The sequence below is a fragment of the Acanthochromis polyacanthus genome, chromosome 3, assembly GCF_021347895.1.
Source record: "Acanthochromis polyacanthus isolate Apoly-LR-REF ecotype Palm Island chromosome 3, KAUST_Apoly_ChrSc, whole genome shotgun sequence".
Taxonomy (NCBI): domain Eukaryota; kingdom Metazoa; phylum Chordata; class Actinopteri; family Pomacentridae; genus Acanthochromis; species Acanthochromis polyacanthus.
In genome coordinates this window covers 19,637,056-19,656,502 of record NC_067115.1, presented here as the reverse complement: position 1 = coordinate 19,656,502, position 19,447 = coordinate 19,637,056, and the positions used below count along the sequence as shown (strand labels likewise).

Sequence of the window (19,447 nt, the reverse complement as noted above, 5' to 3'; positions counted from 1 at the left end):
ACACGAACATGAAGCATTTTTATCATTTATTTAACAAGCCTGAAGAATATTGCTCCAGATACAACTAAAAACGTCTGAGTACATGATGATGGGTAAAATGGCACAAATTTAAAAATGAATAATCTTTATTAAGCCTGAAATCAAAAAAGTCTATGGGAAATTGATCATCACTTTTTGATTGTTTAACAGACACTCAGAAAAGGCTAATGTGGAGTTCCCAGCACATCCCATAATCGCAGCCCATGTGAGAAAACGTGAAATTTTTTTGGACCTTTTAGGTCTAAGCCAGAGTGTTAAAAGTGTACACAGACATTCATAGCAAGATCCTGACTTTCGAAACCTCTGCATATCACATTTCTTTCATCAAAAGAGTTCTCTGTGTTGGGGCAGGTGTGGCTGGAAACCTGTGGTTGAAAAAAAAACGAGAGGCGGAGGAGGCCAACCCTCATATGTGCTGCCCTTAAAACAATAATCCTGCTTTCAACCTCGACTCCACCATTCTTTCCAAGTGATCATATCCTCATCACTCCGGTGTCAGCACCATGTGGTTAGAAGTAATAAGTCAGAAGCAGCCGACCCATCTGAATTCAAGATGAAGCTTTCAAAGAGAGCAAAACAATCAAAACCTGCTTTTAAAAACCCTGGAAACACGTTTTCTCAGAGAGTGATGGGTGATGGACACAGACAAAGAGAGGTATGTTCACTCTCCCTGACAACTGCTGTTATTTTACGATTTGCTTAATACACTCCACTTCAATTTTCTGTCCTGGCACCTACATTGGTCTGGAAAAACAGAAGGAATTCCTTCCCCAACTCCTTCTTCTTTCTTTTTTTCCCCAGAGGCGGAGGCCTTATTAATGTTACTATGCTGTCTGGCCCAGCTGAATATATTTTCTTAGTGTTATGAGAAAGGTGGCCACAAGAAGCAGGAATGTGCCAAAGTGTGACTTGAAAGCAGCTGTTACATTTTAATTTTTTAACTCATAAAACAAATACAGAGCAGCCCTGCGAATTTTATGAATGGCTGCATTCATTCCAAAACCCTCCCACCAATCAGTAAACTGCCCCCGTGGTAAAGCCACGCCCACACATCACGTCTGGACTGTTGCCTGCACGCTGATTGGTTAGATTTATGGAGAGGGGTGTGGCCTCCATGGGACACACAGTGGGTATAAATTAGAGTTTAGACTCCTATCCAGCAGAAAAAGGACCAAGGTCTGAGTTGACAGGAGACTGTAACTCTTTGTGAAAAAATTAAGACCAACAATCTTTTGGTAGATTGTTGTTTGATGATATTTTTATTAAATTTATTTGTATTTTAAGACACTTTTAACTGGCCAATCATGGCATTTCTGATCTACCTGACAGTTCTGACAACAGCGGTCATCACACAGGTAAGATACTTTTGCTTGATGCTGTAGCTGTGTGTAAGCAAGAGTCTGCTCATAAATTAAATTTTAAGTTTAGTTAAATGTGTTGTGAACTATTTGTTGCTGTGATTTTATAAAAGAAAGAGTTCAGTCAGCTTATAAACAAAAACAAAATAAAATAAGTTTTAAAGGTGAGGCTATCGCTCCCAGTGCATCTCTGCTTATATAATAATGAATAAAGGTTTTTTTGGAAGATGGTTGCGTTTCCTGGCAATCAGCATGCCTACTCATGTCTGCTTCTTAAAGCACAGCGGCATGTTGATTCCTCCATACTGGAACAAGTTGGCTCTCGTGCTGAGCCATGACTCAAAGTCAGGAGCCAGCAGGGGGACTGGGTACCGGCTGTCTAGACACTTAGGGATGACTGGCCAGCAGCAACTTGATTTACTTACTGTAGAGGCGGTGCCTTGTCTGTAGAAGAAATCAAGATCAGACACAAATCCCGAGGAGTCTACAAGATAATGCAGAATCAAAAGTTAATGCACCAGAGCTCTTCCTGGCACTTTGATGCTGCAACCCTGCACTGAACACTTTGACTTTAACATTGTGGTTGCCATGCAGTTATAATGTGTGTGGCTTAGCTAGACTTTATGAAGATTTTACAAAGAGTTGTAGATCTTTAATGTTCTCTAAGAAAGATATGCATTGACTGTTTATGGTTTTTATTTCACTAGTGGTACAAAATGTTGCCTAAACCAACCGCAATCATTTGTCTGATTCCTCCAGGTGACTGCTAGCTGCCCAGCAGAGTGTGAGTGTCCCACAGAGCCCCTGGTTTGCCCTCCAGGTGTTAGCACTGTGCCAGATAGATGTGGGTGCTGCAAGGTGTGTGCTGCACAACTCAATGAAGACTGCAGCCACACCAGGCCTTGTGACCACCACAAAGGGCTGGAGTGTAATTACGGCAACGATGTGACCATGGCGTGGGGCATCTGTAGAGGTGAGAGTAGAGCAAATGATTTGTGTTTTCAGGGAAGGATTCTTACCAGGAAAAAAGTTTCCATTTGCAGCTTTTTGGTCTTAATGATAAAACAATTTAAAATCAAAACAATGCAAGATTTCCATTATGCAGCATGTCTGACTGGGGGTTTAATATCTCATGCAGTTAAGCTCTGCCACATTTTTTAAATCTAATACACAGTGAATATTGAATGCAATTAAATTGGAATCACAATATCAGCCAAAAAAATTTAAACCATGATCATTCAGCCCTAATTTGGACCCCATTTTGCTCCCTCATTCATGTCAACCCTAATCTTAACATGTATCTTAAAATGATCATCAACATGATGAATGTGATGTGCTCTAAAAGCCAAAAAAGTCAAGACAAAGGCCATAATAAAAGCCATTACGACTCGTTGATTAAGCAACATGTAACCTTGCACATCCCGGGACAGCACAGGGAGCATTTTAATGATTAGTCAATGTTTTATGACCGCGGCAGGGGCTTTCAGAGATAAAAATACTCGTTCCATCTGCACCAGTGCAGCCCCACAAACTATGAATAGCTGGTTCTTCTGTGCTTCGGAGACGAGGAGTCTGACACTTCCTGTTTACTTTTTTTCCCCACTCACCTTTCGATCTCAGTCATCCCCCGTGCGATTTTGTGTACTGTTACAGTGTGGAGTTACTGTGCTAGTTTCAGTGAAACCAGGAGTAACTGTGCATATGTCAAACGTTTTAGCTGTTGAAATAAGATAATGTGAGGAATGCTTTTCACACCTAACTGCTGTGGCCCCTTCATACTTAAGGAACTGCCACTTTGACATACCCAACTTCGGGATTTTGTGACAGGAATACCACAGATGTCCTTTGCTTAATGCTTTCTAACAGCAGGTCCTTGTTTGTAATGAAACTGGGCTACATTTCAACAATTTGCTTGGGTCTTTTTAGCAAAATCAGAGGGACGCACATGTGAGTACAACGGCAGGATCTACCAGAATAGTGAGAGCTTCCGTGCTGGCTGTAAACACCAGTGTACCTGCATCGATGGAGCTGTTGGCTGTGCTCCTCTGTGCAACAACAAGCTGCCCCCTGCTTCACCGTCCTGCCCCTATCCTCGTCTGGTCAGGATCCCCGGGCAGTGCTGCTTCAGTGTGGACTGTCATAAGGGCACTTGGAGGCTTCCTCCAAAGCATCAGGTGTGTTTTATAATGTAGTGACAAAAATCAGTTTCCCTTTTTACGAAATTTTGCACAATGTGTTTCATGGAATTTGTTTCAGAACATGTAGAAGAGTGTCAAATGGTGGAAGGACACTTCCTTACCTCGAATTGACAGGAAACAAGATAATGGGTTAGAGACAAATTTTGTGCAACGCAAATACAACAGACAATAATTTTTTTTTTTCAACCAAACAAACTGCAGAAAACCAATTAAGCAGCAAATAACTGTTAATTTCAATGCTGATTGAAGTAGTTTGTCATTTAAGCAATGATTTGTTTGGTCAAAAATGTAAGAAAACTAGTTTGTTATTCTCTGACCAGCAGTTTGTTTCGATATGTTGGAGTTTTTGGTTCAGTTAATGCTGCTGTTTATGCACTGGCAGAAACAGAGAACAAAAACAGAGACACTTTATCCTATTTTCTATCATGTAAAACAGGCTTACAATTGAGAGGCATTGCTGTTTTCATATTAAAACCTGTAAATACTTCCTAACAGATAAAGCTTCACCTGCTGGCACGGACTAGGTCCTGTTTCATAAGTGCTTTAAACACGACCTCTCATCTGACCAATATCAGCGGAGCAACCACTTCATAATCAGGGCACTGTGGTGATAGCACTGTGGAAAAGAACACAAAAGACAGACATGGTCACGGAAGAGACGAATCCCCAGCAAACAGCAGCGTCTCATCTTATCTTATCTCTTACCACAGGTGCCTCCACCACAACAACACCTGCCCAAACCTTGGCACCATCCCGAGCGGCACCACCCTGAAAATGAGCTGGTCTTTGCCAACAAGCTTACAGAAGTGAAGTCCAGCAGCTGGGAGGATGAACAAGGCTACAAACACCTGCCTGGTAAGACAAAGAGAGATTTCACTGACTGTGAAATAATAAACAGGCAGTGCATTTTTGCAAACTGAAAGGTAGAATGCAGGCTTTTGTTGCTTTGTTCTGGGGTTTTTCACTGCAACTAATAAAACAGCAAACAGCACAAGCTATTAAAATACCAACACATAGTAAGCAAATCTTGTGACATGAATGATTATGACTCAGAAAACAATATTAAGAATCTGCAGACGTGCTAGCAAGTCTGTTTACAGACTACAAGTGAGGCACAATAAGAAAATCCATATGTATATATTCAGTCCATATCATATACTCGACTTAACTGTATATATTGGCTCTCATGTCTTCCTGTAAATCACTAGTCATCAACTTGGCAATAAACACAAAAAATAAACCCATCAAACAATATCCAGGTCCGATTTTAAAATGATTATGGTGTTAGATGAAAAGTCAGGGTTTACCAAAGTTATTACAGTTAATCCAGAGAAATAAATGTCTGAACAAATTTTCATGGTAGACCATGTCTTAGTTCTAGAGACATTTCACTCAAAGCAACATATAAACCTCAAGGGTTCACGAGACGAAAGGTCGGGGCACCTCCAAAGTCATGAGAATTTATCACCTAGAGACAATAATGTCTCTATCAAAGTTTTGGAGATTTCAGTCTGATCCAAAGTGGTTTATCAACAGACTGATATGCTGTAAGCTAAAAACTCATTCAGAGAAAAGTCTTGATTAATAAACATATTATTGTGTAGCAGATATATCCATTTTTTTCCCTGTAAAATCAGGTCTAAGTAGTTTCTGGGGGTTTTTTTGTTTGTTTTTTTTTTGCTTTTATTACATTTTTGCTCACTGTGGGCTAATCTCTCACTGCAATATAAAGTCTTACACATTTACAGAAATTAGACAACTGTGGTTCAAAGTATAAAAAAAAACAACAATGTGTTTTGTGCATTATGATCCTGTAAATTAAAAAGAAAGAAAGTTGAATTGCTTTATTTACTTTACAAAGGTTAAAAAAAAACAAGGAGTGCAGAAGTTTTAGTGTTTAACAGAATCTGTTTAGAACGAACACTTTATTTCTGACAAAATTTTAAATAAGGCATGTATAAAAAAAAGTGATTTCTGTTGTTGTTGAACTATCACAATTTTATGCTTAAATTTGGTTGGGTTTTTCAACAGAACAGTAGGCCAGCCGCGCTAGACCCCATGTTCTGAAGGCACAAGGCCACCCTGGCAGAGAATTAAATTCGTTGCCGTGGGTTGTCTAGCGCGGCTAGGCTAACAGAACAGCACATCACAGATAAACAGTCGAAGGACTGCAGAAAAGTTGAAAATCCAACAATCCGATTCTAAAAAGCTGGTGCGATTTTGTCATTTTAAAAAATACCAACCATACCTCTTGAACTTGTCAGTGGGTTTTAGGATTCAGAGGACTATTATTGTTGCCACTACTTTAGATATATTGACATTATCTAATTGATTTTTATGTTTCTCCCTGCCTCCCATCCTCCATCTGTTCATCCTTCCTCAGTGTTTAACCCTCTGAAGGAGAAGAAGTGTCCAGTCCAGACCACTGACTGGTCCCAGTGCTCCCGCAGCTGTGGGATGGGTGTTTCCTCACGAATCACCAACAAGAACCCCCAGTGCAAACTGGAGAGAGAGACGAGGATCTGCACCGTACGACCATGTCACAGCTTACCTGTCCCAGCTAAGGTGAGCTGAACCAAACCAACAAACACAGAGCACAGGTCAAATATACATATCACTGCCAAGATACCTTCTCATAGCAACAGCCTATCTCTTGCACAGAGTAAAACCTTTCACACTCTGATAACATTCACCAATAAGTGATCATTTCACTTCTTATCTTGCCTTGTCTGGCTATCTAGAGAAAAACAGTACCTGCTCCTTTTGGCTTTGCCTTCTTGTTTCTCTCTTGCAACTAAAAAGCAGAGGCTGAAAACATCAAATCTATGCTGCAAAGAATAAAAAAATTAGATGTTCTGGCCCTGAGTAAATATGCTCTTAGCGCTAAAGCCATCTTTATCCTGAGCTTAAGAACAGAGATTATCTTAGCAGTGCTTTCGGGAAGCTCCACATCCAGTGGGAACTGGGCAGTGCTGATTTACTCAGCAGTGTTTTGGTGGCAGGCAGGCGCCTTTTTAAATATAGTCCCCCACCCCCGGCATTCCTGCCAAGCAACTGTCCATAGCTAGCCCCCATCTGTGTACTCAGAGTCCAGGGAAGTGGTGTATCTATATTAATCCTCCATGTTGGACACACACTAAGGGCTCTTTTCTCTGCTTTACCGGGTTAAAACCTCAGAATAATCATCGGTGTTGGTGTGTTTAGCAGAAACGGACGCTCACATGTGAAATCAATCTTTAATCTTAAAATGAATCATTTAAATCTAAAAATAATCTCTCTCTAAGTCCTCATTTTGGCACAAGAAGTGGAAGTCTGGTCCTCTTAATGTGAAACTAATGAGTTGGAGTGTAAAGCTGCTTAAATCTGCTGTTATGTGAAACGACGGGGCAGACGGGTATAAAAGCTTATTAGACTTTGGTTTTTTTTCAATAGTGTGACTTATTTGGGTGAATTTTGCCACTGAATCCGACCGGGAGCAAGATTCTAACAGTCCAGACTATGAGACTCATCTTTTTACTCTTTTAATCCAAACACAGAAAGGGAGGACCTGCTCGCCAACTCAGAAAGCCACAGAGCCCGTCCACCTGTACTATGGAGAATGTCTGAGCATCCGCCTCTACAGGCCAAACTACTGCGGCGTGTGCACGGATGGACGGTGTTGCTCACCACGGCGCACTCGCACTGTGCCGGTGACCTTTGCGTGCCCGGACGGCGAGCGCTTCCAGAGGCAGGCCATGTTCATCCAGTCATGTAAATGCAGCGACGACTGCGGCCACCTCAATGAAGTGGCCCTTCCTCCACAGCACTGGATGCACGGAGACACGCATAAGTTCATAGACTAGTACTGAGGATTGTGTTGACGTGAATGGGATGAGGTCAGCTTTCTTCAAGAAGGAGGACACTTCCAAGACGAGGGGCCGATTTATTTTTTTTCTGGCTCCAAGTGAGTGAAGGCTAAAGACAGGAAGAACCACCCTGGTATTATTCACAGTCATAAAGACAGCCCATATTGTATTGTAATGTGTGACCAGAGTGGATTGTACACTTGCCTGCTCCTGTTCAAACTGACGTGGGACCTAAATTAGAGCCCTGAAACGCCCAGGACTTCCTGCACTCTGAACTAATTGCTGGTTCAGGTGTCGAGGATTGTTTTTAGAAAAAATTTCGAGACCCTCAGATCCGCCTGAGAGGAGAAACACTACAAAAGCAACAAAGCACTTTATTTAGCACTGAAACCTGACTGTAACATGTGAGCAGTGCACAAGAATCTCCAACAAGATCACCTCACCTGCATCATTAGCTTAAACTACTGTAATGACTTCATTTCCCACAATGCACTGTGACTTTTTAGTGACACGCAGCAAAAGAATAACTTTTGCAGTTTTATGTAGAAAACTCCAGTGTAATGCACAATGTGGACTCCCCCCCACCCAAATATACAAAATCAGCACAGAATGTTACAAATATAAACAAATACATTGTATATACCTTTTATGTGTGTGTACACACTGCCATGTACACACATCAGTGAATGAGTTTCCTTGTAACAGGAAAAAAATGTAATTCCTGGACCTGACGAGCATTCAGCAAGGACTGAACCGATGCCAACTGATTTCTTGTTTTTGCATTAAATGCAACACAGAAAATGTCTTACACAAACCTGTATTTCTTCAGAATTTATGTTGGATCACAATGTGTTCTTCAACTTCATTTCTGTATTTTGATCCAATTTTGTATTGTCACCTTTACACACTTTTGAGTTGACACACTACAGTGTAGCTGTCACAAGTTTTTGTTGGTCCATCCTTGTGATAAAACTGGCTTCCAAGCTCGGGTTTCATGTGTGGTTTTATTTTAACTCAACTTGTACAGTTTCAAATTATGCTACTTGGCAGGCAGTTCCCAGCTGAAGCAAACAGTGGTTGTGTCTTCAAACTGACAACAGCGCCCTCTGCTGGTGAGTATAATTACAAGTGCTCAATGTTTTATTTGACATCTTAGTAAGATCTAACAAATACTGAAGGCGTGCAAAGTTAAATCCAAAACCATTAAGTGAGGTATAAAAACTTTATTTCTTTAACCAAAACAATATATCCATGGTTCTAACAAGGAAAAACACTAAAACAAACACTCTGCAAAGACATGACAAAATAAAAATGTCTTCTTGTTGACTTCTCTACATATATGGTGGTAAGTGGGCATCCAAATAAATGTAAAGGGCTTTTTTGCCTTTCCACAGAAATACAGCAACAACAAGGGTCACACAGTCTTCAAAGGAGCAACACTTCAGACTCATCTGGACTGCTCAACTGCAAAAAAAAGAAAAATGGTATTAGGATATAAGATTATGATGTAAGACAGAAAAGTTGTGTAATATAACTTTATACAGTGTTTCCCCTGGGTTGAAATGGCTGTGAGGTGGTGGGGTCACTTTCAGCTGAAAGTTGTTGACAGGGGGTGTGTGTGTGTGTGTGTGTGTGTTATATATACACTATCGGGCCGTCTCCACCGTCTCCGCTGCAGTCGCACACCCTCCCGCGGACGGTCTCGTCGGTCCGGCGGGTTTTGCGCTGCACTTTTTTTTTTTTTGACGCGGACCAGTGAGGCGGCAATGTCGGCAGAATTTTAATGAGGCGGTGGCCTATACCAGTGAGGCGGCCCGCCTCGTCGGTTATATGGGAGGGGAAACACTGTTTATATACAGTAGCTATCACATGAGACGTTGCAGATCAGTGTATTGCTGTGCCTTAATATATTATAGCAACGTGTTCTCCTCGGTGACAAAATACCAGGGCCAAAAGCCTTACTGCATCCACCATAATAATAGTGAAGATATGACACACATGTACAAGTGTAAACGTGTAAAAAACTGTTAATCATCAGGATACCTGTGCTTATTAAAAACAAACGTTGCCACTGAGAGTGAACGTCTTCTAGCTAAGTGCATGGTAAATGTAAGCAACAAGAAAACTTACTGTAGGAGGAGATGTCGATCTCCTCTGGCAGCTCTGCTACATTGACCTCAAAGCGATCTTGGACCTCGTTCAGGGTCTTGGCATCAGTTTCGTCTGACACAAAAGTGATGGCAAGGCCTTTGGTTCCAAACCTGCCAGCACGGGCCACCTGAGGTTAAAAGAAGAAAGTTGAGGCTCTGCTTCAAAGAAATAGGAATACTGTCATGTTTCCAAATATGTGAAGTTGGAATTTTTACAATGATGATGCTATGAGTTTCTAAAAATATAAAGTTAGAAAAAGATTGCTCTGATTATACGCAGTTACTAAATACTAGCTCTACAAAGGAGCTGATTTATGTGGGCTCTTAAAATCATTTTTCATTCAAAAATTGTGTCTTATGGGCTCCCAAATAGCTGGAAGTGGTGGAGCGGGTGACCCATGAACAGAGGCTGGTCCCCAAAGCAAAGCCTGGGTTCGATTCCCGCTCACGGCCCTTTACTGCATGTCTCCCCCCTACTCGTCTTCCTACTTTCCTGCCTGCCTCTCAACTGTACCTATCTAAAAAAGCCAAAAATATAGCTTTAAAAAAGTGTCTTATATGTCATTATCTGTTTTGGAAATGGGAAAATACAGATATCTTAAAAACTTAAATTATGTTGTAGCTGAACCTACTCTGTGAAGGTATGTGTCAGAATCCTCAGGCATGTCATAGTTGAATACGATGTTCACTCGCTCTATGTCCATGCCTCGGCCAAACAGGTTGGTTGCCACCAGGATCCTCCGCTGGAAGTCTTTAAACTGCTGATACCGGGATAACCTGGGGGGCAGAGGACCAACATAATTAACAGCATAGACAAGGTAATATTCTAATCTAAAGGGCATTCAGCATATCAACAAACTGCCAGGTTCTTACTTTTCACACAAACCTGAAGAGCAACACATAGTTATATGATTTGCTTAGCAGCCTAGCTTGAGTAGGATGCCGATGTTGTCCACAGCACATCATTAGTACAACTTTAGCCTAAAATTAGAGTGCAATGACTTCACTGTCACATGAAGTGATACATTTAGAGACAGATTTAAGGAACCACTGTCAGATTTGAAGTGTGAAGCAGCACCTACCTCTCCTCCTGGGCCATGCCCCTGTGGATGGCTATTGCAGGGAAGTTCTGCTCTACCAGTAGCTGAGACAAAGCAACACAACGATGCACCGACTTCACAAAGATCACCACCTATCAGGAACCAAAACAAAACACTTAGACCTGCATATTTTCTGTATCAAAAAAGGCAAAGACAGGAAAGTGGAAGGTTTTCATGCTCCTAATAATCTACTGGGCAAAACCTACAAACTGGATAAAGACCAAGACTTTAAATGTATACTTGTTTGTATTAAGCCCTTTAAGAAGGATGCAAAATACTATAATAAATAAGTTAAATGGTTGATGCTAGAGGTACGGACCCGTACCCGTAGCATCTGTACTAGAGGTACGGACCCGTACCCGTAGCATCTGTACTAGAGGTACGGACCCGTTAAGGTCACTGAAGAGCTGGCGCCGGTTAACTACTATTTGCTGCACATTACAGGCAGTTTATATGAATGACTTTGACGGCGAACATTGTATAATTTAACTAAAAATACACCGTCTCCTCTCACACTTTACGTAGACAATGTAGTTTTTACGCTTTTAGACGCCGTGTCTAAATTGTTTGAAGTCCAGTTCCTATTAATTAGTTTACCGCGTTCAGTGGTGGAAGCGGCTGACGAACTCCATTGCAAATGTTCCCATTTAATTTCGGACGCTAATTTACAAGATAAAGTTAATGATGTCGAATATGAAACAAACACTCGTGAATGGTGAGAAGCAGCTCTTTAATTCGGCATGAATTAAAAAACCCACAAACTCGATTTACTGTGATATTGTGAGATTTGTTTGCGGTGATGTAAATTAGCCATTCAACAGAGTCCGCTAACATTAAAGTGACTGACGTGCAGTGTCTGTGTTGACAGACGCAGAAAATACGTCAGGGTTTTGTTTAGGTTGTTAATATGTAATAGTCTGTCGCTACTTTTGAAGGTAAAAAAATACTTTTAGTTTGCTGGCTGTTAGTTCCGCCATTCATTCCGCAGATTCACTTCGAATCACGGAAGCGCCTTCATCAGCGTAGCCGGCTCATTAATATTTATGTCCGTCGGATTACCAGCCAATCACGAAGCGCGTTCATCAGCCGGCTCATTAATATTTATGTCCGGCTCATTAATATTTATGATAAGGGAAAGTGCCGTATCCGTAGGCCACAGGCTACGGGTACGGGTCCGTATCTGTAGACACTACCAAGTTAAATACCTGGTTGAACTCGAGGACATCGAGCAGGTCAAACAGCTTTCGGTTCTTCTCGCTGTCCTTCAGCTTGCAGTAATACTGCTGTAAGCCATGAAGTGTCAGCTTGGTCTCATCATCTACAAATACCTCCATCGGCTACACAGCAAATGAGAGGAGGAACAAAGTTAGCCTATCACACAACTCTGCAGACAACATCAGAAACGTAGAAGCATGAAAGATGGTCATGTTTATTCTCCTGCACCACAGCAACAGCTACGAGGACGACTGTCCTGACCGAGCCAGATCTGCTGAGGAGGTTCAATTTGCCCCTCTGATATGGCCACTTATGGCACAGACAGCCACAAGTGGGCAAAGCTAAAAGGGACTTGACCAAAAGCACTACAACATTTCCTACTATGTGTACATGGCAAAAATACAGAGAGAATCTTAACTTAGAGGCAGGTCATGAATAAAAAAATAATTCTGAAGTTCTATTATGTGTTGTTGTTGTCAGGAACAGAACCATAAAATTCTATCAAGCAGATTTTGACCAACAACTCATTTGTGAGTGCAGGTGAACATTTATGCCAAATTTGAATGAATTCCTGGCAGGCATTCCTGAAAAATCACACTTTCAAGCATAGGACAGATGTGGCACAGCTGTCATCAGCATGGAGGCATTAAAAAAACAAACATAACTTTGACCAATCAGGATGAAAGATTCAACATCACTGATTTATACGCTTTCAAAAAAGGGTAAAATCTTATCTTCCAAAGTGTATCAATACTATCAATAAGGTGAAGACTGTACAATTAAACGTACATTTTAAAGATATTTTCAGCTCAGTGATCTCTCTGTGTCTCCTACAAAAGCTCATCAAACCAGTTTACAATGAAGCTACAGTGGATGTAATCAGTAACAAGGTGTGACAACTCACATCCTGCATGAACTTGCGGCAGACTGGACGGATCTCTTTGCTTAGAGTTGCACTGAACATCATGACTTGCTTCTCGTGGGGTGTCAGCCTAAAGATTTCCTGGACATCACACCTCATGTCTGTGGGAAAAAAAACAAACAGCATATTTAAAACTATTTTAAATTAGCTGTTCTCTCACAATTCTACAATTTCATTTAGCAGACGCTTTTGTCCAAAGCGACGTACAACACAAGCAAGAATTCAGACATAAGGAAAAACCTGTAGTAAGTGCAAAAGTGCTTCAAGTGTGCGATTGATCAAAGGTGTTGCCATCAAGTTGCATGACTTTAAAGTTGCTCATTGCCTCTGCAGGTCAGATGGTCAATTCCCAAGCGTACTTCTTATAACTAACAAAAATGACTATTAGATCAGTCAGTTGTCAAATTCACTGACAAAATGTTTAAACAAATTGCCAAAGCTATTATTCACTTCTATTCCACTCACTCACCCAACTGCTCCAGCATCTTGTCACACTCATCAAGCACAAAGTGTTTGATGTTCTTCACGCTGAGAGTCTTGTTACGAATGAGGGCCAGGGTACGTCCTGGAGTTCCTACGACAATGTGAGGGCAGTTCTTTTTCAGGGTTTCCTCGTCCTTCTTGATGGCCATGCCACCAAAGAACACAGACACCTTGACGCTAGGCATGTATTTGGAGAAACGCTCATACTCTTTGCTGATCTGGAAGGCCAGCTCTCGTGTGTGGCACATCACGAGGACAGACACCTGGCATACAAGAAAAGTCGACAATAATCTGTTAAATCCCAAATGTTTTACTGCTTCTTGACTTCTTCAGTTTCATACAGAACTTTAACATATCAGACATATTTCAGTGCTTCATATTTCAATACTCCTTCACAAATCCAAATGAGCATGAACAATTTAGAACTTCAAGACTAAAATTAAATGACACTTTGGTGTGAAAATTAAGATTCCAGAAGCACCCTTTTGATCATGCTGCAAGTGGCTGAAAGTCCACTGCAATTCCCCTAGCTCACATTCAGTCAGGGACCTTTGATGCAGGTCTCTCTCTCAACATTTCCCGTTGGGCATAAAACAGCATAAGATTTTTAAATATTAATGCTGAACCTCGGGGCTGGATTTCTTGTGATGACAGTTGTGACATGGCCCAGTGCTAAAATATTGAATGCATTATTATGATAAATTACAGCAGATACACGTAAACCAAATTCCCCTCAACAAATCTTATTTATAGGTAACTGGCTTCTATTATTGCGTACAGACCAGTCCATAGTGTTTTCAACACAATAAAGCAGACACAAAACTTTGCAATGAATAAAGCTACTGTTCTTTCGTTTTTTAACAACCACATATAGGCTACATTTATAGGATTCACTCTAAAGCTTTTACGTTACGAGTTACAAGATTAAAAAAAAAGGTGTGTGGAATCAGAGGTTTTGCTGTTTATATCACCAAATCCCACTCTTTCCAAAATGTCTGTACACATAAATGCATTATGGTGTACATGATGGTCTAGGGAAAATGCAAACAAGGTCAGTTAGGCCTCTTTAATGCATATCAACTGGCCCCGGGTCTGAAAGCTAGATTAATTTATTTTTTCCATTTGACAGACAGAAAATATTGCAAGGGAATACAGATTTGCATAACAGAATGACACCATTGTACACACCACCTAGTGAGTATACAGGAATACGGAGGAGGTGTCAAGGCTCAGAATGAAGTATGAACCTGTAAAAATGTGCAATGACCAACTCACCTGACCATCCACAGGCTCTATCTGCTGCAGGGTGGCCAGCACAAACACTGCTGTCTTTCCCATACCAGACTTGGCCTGACACAGGATATCCATGCCCAGGATAGCTTGAGGAATACACTCATGTTGGACTGAAGATAAGCCAAATTGCAATTATAAGTGATGGACATTTTCAAAAAAGCCTTAATGTATACTATCAGGAGGTCATAATACCAACAAAGTAATAATTTACCGATTGTATATGTAGATCTAAAATCGGTATTATATGTTTTTTGAACTTTAAACAGTACAAAACTGCTGCTCACCTTCGGAAGGATGCTCAAAACCACAGTCAACAATGGCACGGAGCAGCTCTGGCTTCAGGAGAAAGTCTCTGAAGCCTGAGCTGTGGATGGACACATAGGAGCCCTTCACCTCCTTCTTGTTTGCTGGGATGCCACTCTCTGGGGCTCCCTGGGGCTCGTCATCCTCCTCATAGTCCAGAAGCTCATTATCAACGTCGGTCTCTGCCATCTGCATAGAAAGCATGTAAAGAAGGGAAAACACCTCTGAAACAGCAGGTTATGTCAAAGTGGACATGTTCATGTGCACAGGCACATTTTAGATAAAAGCCAGGTTCCCTTATATGGAGACATAAATGCGATCACCTAATCTAGCAATTGATTCTGTGTAAGCTATATGGTTTTGGATGTTAGAATGTACAGTACAGTAAAAATAAATGTTACTACTATCCCAGCTGTAATGTAAATTTGCTAAGATTGCAGTAATGTTCAAGGATCACTTGGCTAACATTAGTATAACATAGCTCCGATCCAAATGAATGAACCGCTGAGAAGAGAAAGCTAAAACACTGCGTTTAGTGTTTAATTAGCAACGTGATACCGTTAGCTATGACAGGTGCGTTATTAATCAGGATGATAGCGGACCGGTGTGTGACCCGGCAGAGACAGCGCCGTCATAAACAATGGAGTCCTCCTGATTCTCTTTCATTCATACCGGTGAGCTAGCAGCAAGCTAGCACCAACAATTAATGTATCTATATATACCAGCTTCCTTATGATCACAGCATCACGCAGGTATGGTTAAAAACAAAACTACTCACGACAAACCAGAACTAACAAAAACTAAACACCTAACGTTATCTCAAATGCGAAACTGGCTAAATCAAAGCTAATGTTAATGCGCCTAGCGTGCTAGCTACCGAAGCTACCGTCGAATTTACAAATGTAGCTGCTGCTAAAGTATTGAAAACTTTTCTCTGTTGGTAAAGAAATTAACATCTCGACACACTTACGAGTGTGATGGGCAAAGAAGAAAAGCGGTACCTTACTGTGGTGTTTTATATTCCGCAGATGTCGATGTGCGTGAAACTACGGAGCTAGAAAAAGGAGCGACGGCACAGTTAGAACACATGTATGCTGCGTTCAAGGACACCTCGAAAACATTTCCTGTCTTCGATGGGGTATGTAACCGAAAGGCTTTTTTTTGCCAAATGACAACAAACGACTGTCACAACAAATATATTAGGATGCTTTTATTTTATCATTTACATCATATCGTGTTGTTCAGAGGGTTGAGTTAATTTTTATTTATTAGAAAAATTACTTAGATTACTTGGATATTACTTAGATACTGGATCTCTTTAACACCAGTTAATAGCTGCGTGTTTAGACTTTTAGCCAGCTAAATTGACCCACAGACAAATCTGAAGTCAAAAATCATGTTTTGTTGTATATACGATATGTACTATCGAGGGCGTTTTATAATTACGATATTTGGGGTAATCATGAAGGCATCAGCACCAGGGCCGATACACAGTGATTACAAATCAGGAGCAAACGCATAGACTGGGCAAAAAAATCAATAACTAAATAATCTGTATATGAATGTATGTACATATAAATATGTTTGTATTTATAACAGTTTATGGATTTACAATTATATACAGCCAATTAATAGACGACATTGAGTCTCAATGGCTGTGGTATAAGTATAGTAAAGGTTTAGTATAAGACAGTATAAAAGAGAGAAGCCATTAAATATATATAGATGTAGTGAAATATTTAGTGCTAGAACCCATAAGAACCTGGAAAGCTGCAGTATCCAATCTGTCCACTGGATGGCAGTAAGGTCTTTGGCCAGATAAGCATCTTCCCTTCTCTTATGGGGAAGGTCAAAATTTCATTATTAAATCCAGTCCAGCCAATTCTAAACAGTGACAGCAAGTATGAAATTTACATACTGGGGTGGTAATACCGTTTGTGTGGAATACAGTGACAACAAAGATCCGGAGCTGGGCAATAATTCCTCACCTCTTTTTGTGTTAAAAAGACATTAAATGAAAGAGATCAGAAATGTATCTATCTGAGCTTTAAACATAGATACACTATGTACATCGCTATACATTAAAAACACAGGTAGCATTAAGTGTAAAAGCACCTAACAACCATCTAATATTTTGTCCAACATATCTCTTTTCACACAGTGTCTGAACAGCTAGCCATTACAAACATTACAACCACTCGCTTATGCGTAGAAACCGTCAAACGAGCCTACTTATCACAAAAGGAGGTTCACATAATCTGCTGCAAATGGCAAAACATTCTAAAAGGATTCTACTTTGCACCTTCACAGACACTGTTCAAATTGGTATTTCACCACAAATCAGACTTTCTGATGTTTATTGCTGTTTAAGCATCTCTTGAAAGTAACAAGTGATTGACATCCCAAAAGATCACACAAATTACTATTGCTGAGTTTTTCAGTAATATGTGTAAGTTGTCCCCAGTGTTTGCGTGTTCCTTCTGTTTGTCCTTTTCTGGTCTCCTGCTGTTGCTGCTGAGGCCTGAGAACAGCTCTGCCTTTTCCACAGCATAAGCTTCCTGCAGCACCTCATCTGCTGTTCAATCATCCTTCAACTCATACATTACATGTGGCAGTACTGAAGTTAGATATGCAGGTTTTTAAGAGATGCCAGTTCTAGTTGAGAACTGGGCTCAAGATCCATGACCTCGAAGCTATGGCCATGGCTGGGGTGTTTTCCTGTTTAAAAGGTCATCTCAGCTTGAAAGTCAATGCAGTGTGACAGCCTTTTTCTTCAGTTTGTTCACTTATTTGCATGAGATTTTGATTAAAATGTGTGAATCTCTATGATTTTCACAATAAGTGGAGGAATTCGGAGCTTCTTGGTTTAATTTTGTAGGCTTTGTGGGCTGTAAACTATATAAATGCATCTAATTTCAATTTTGAACAAACAAAGAGAATAAAGTTAATGAGTCTGTTTTCAAGGTACATAAATCTGTAGTTACACCGTGACAGTGGTGGAGAGATACTGACAGAGTACTATATTAATTCAAGTGCACTTAAGAACAAAGTTGAGGCATTTTACTTGCAATTTTCCATTTCTCCTTTATAGGCTGCTGCTTCTGCTCCACTAGAGGGGGAAAAGGCACATTTTCACACATTTATTTGACACCTGCTATTACTTTGCAAAATGATATTTACACGAAACATCAGCTTATAAAATACAAGGCATTGTTAGAGACTCAGCATTTATACACATTAGGCTTATTAAAATGCTGCTCACACATTATGGCATCAGCACTGAAAATCTAATACTTATAGATCATTGTAAATATTCTGTTAATTTATAGCAACTTTGATTTGCAACAATTACTTCTCATTTGTCTTGTAGCACTTACTGTTTATTAGACTGATATATACTGAGTATTTTTTACACTACATACACTATGGTCAGTATTATTCAGCTATTAGTGGGCTATAGCAATAGCTATATTGTCTTATGAAATGAAGTAATATCAAATGTTGTTTCTATATTTTCTTTTAAAACTAGAGTTACAAAATGTGCTTTACAAAAGCATTAGAAAACAGTAAAACATTTTTAAAAAAAAACATTAGAAAAGAGATTTCAACATTAAAAGACCAATAGCAAAGCATCAGATAAATAATAAAATGTAATTTTACTGTCAAGTGCATTTTTATTTACATATTACTATTTTGTATTTTAAGATTTTTATAAGTAATAAAACTTAAAGTGGATTTCTATGAGATAAAATTTTGGCAAAAGGTGATAGTAAATGCTTAACATAAGCCCAGAATCGTATAAGGACCATTCAAGTAAATAAACAGAAATACAATGAGACATTGCAAAAAAAAAATCACAGAACCTTCACACTGGGTTGTGTCTTCCTAATGCCTATGGCAGTCCACAGAACTGGTATAAAATTCTCATTAAACAAATGACGGTTGTATTGTAGTGCACACAATAAACTTCCCTGTTAAAAATATCCTGTTGCAGATGGTGAAAGTAATCCCATCCTGAAAATATTACAAATGATATCAATCCAATCTTCTGTTGTAGGTATTTCTAGTCTTTCCTGCTATCTGCACTCCAGATGTGTACTAGATAACTAATGTAATAGGTATCCTTCTCTGATGGTATGTCCCTGAAGTTTCCTTCATTAGCTGCTCTGTATAGTGCATGGTTTTTTGTTTGTTTGTTTTATTTAAAAAAAAAAAAGCTTTTATAACGGAGGAACTGACTCAGATGTAGAACCATTATGCACTGATATGCAACCAGCAGCCCATCTCAGGACAGTTTCCGTCTTTTTACACAGGAACAGGTACTTCCTACTACTAAGAACAGCAGTAAAAAATTAATAATGATACAGACTCTTGTAGTTTTGACAAGACTACATTGGGTTGCTTTGGCATAATCAATCACAGTGACTAAAACTATCCCATATAACATTTTTGTCACGTAATTAATAATTTAGCTGCCACACACACATAAATCCATTGAACTGACACCGCTGTGTGACACCTGCAGGGCCCACCTTCCAGCA

At 40.0% G+C, this 19,447-nt stretch overlaps 2 protein-coding genes across 4 annotated transcripts; one reads left to right on the top strand and one right to left on the bottom strand.

Moving 5' to 3' along the window:
• Positions 1-1,188: 1,188 nt before the first annotated feature.
• On the top strand, positions 1,189-8,423 carry LOC110961500 (CCN family member 1-like). Its single transcript, XM_022209148.2, has 6 exons — positions 1,189-1,394; positions 2,157-2,370; positions 3,324-3,571; positions 4,306-4,450; positions 5,979-6,160; positions 7,132-8,423. Exons 1-6 carry the CDS (start codon positions 1,344-1,346, stop codon positions 7,435-7,437), a joined length of 1,146 nt encoding a protein of 381 aa, XP_022064840.2. The 5' UTR covers positions 1,189-1,343; the 3' UTR covers positions 7,438-8,423.
• A 225-nt stretch (positions 8,424-8,648) lies between these two features.
• LOC110961499 (ATP-dependent RNA helicase DDX39A) lies at positions 8,649-16,050 on the bottom strand. 3 transcript variants are annotated; one of them, XM_022209144.2, is made up of 10 exons: positions 15,908-16,050; positions 14,888-15,095; positions 14,586-14,713; positions 13,297-13,573; positions 12,810-12,928; positions 11,896-12,027; positions 10,673-10,782; positions 10,223-10,367; positions 9,571-9,718; positions 8,649-8,904 (listed from the first exon to the last, which is right to left on the bottom strand). In XM_022209144.2, the coding sequence occupies exons 2-10, from the start codon at positions 15,093-15,095 to the stop codon at positions 8,888-8,890; spliced, it is 1,284 nt and encodes a 427-aa protein (XP_022064836.2). In that variant the 5' UTR covers positions 15,908-16,050; the 3' UTR covers positions 8,649-8,887. The 3 variants fall into 3 exon arrangements, with proteins under 3 accessions (XP_022064836.2, XP_022064837.2, XP_022064839.2); XM_022209145.2 differs by having other exon boundaries at positions 15,913-16,019; XM_022209147.2 differs by having other exon boundaries at positions 15,877-15,981.
• Positions 16,051-19,447: the final 3,397 nt, after the last annotated feature.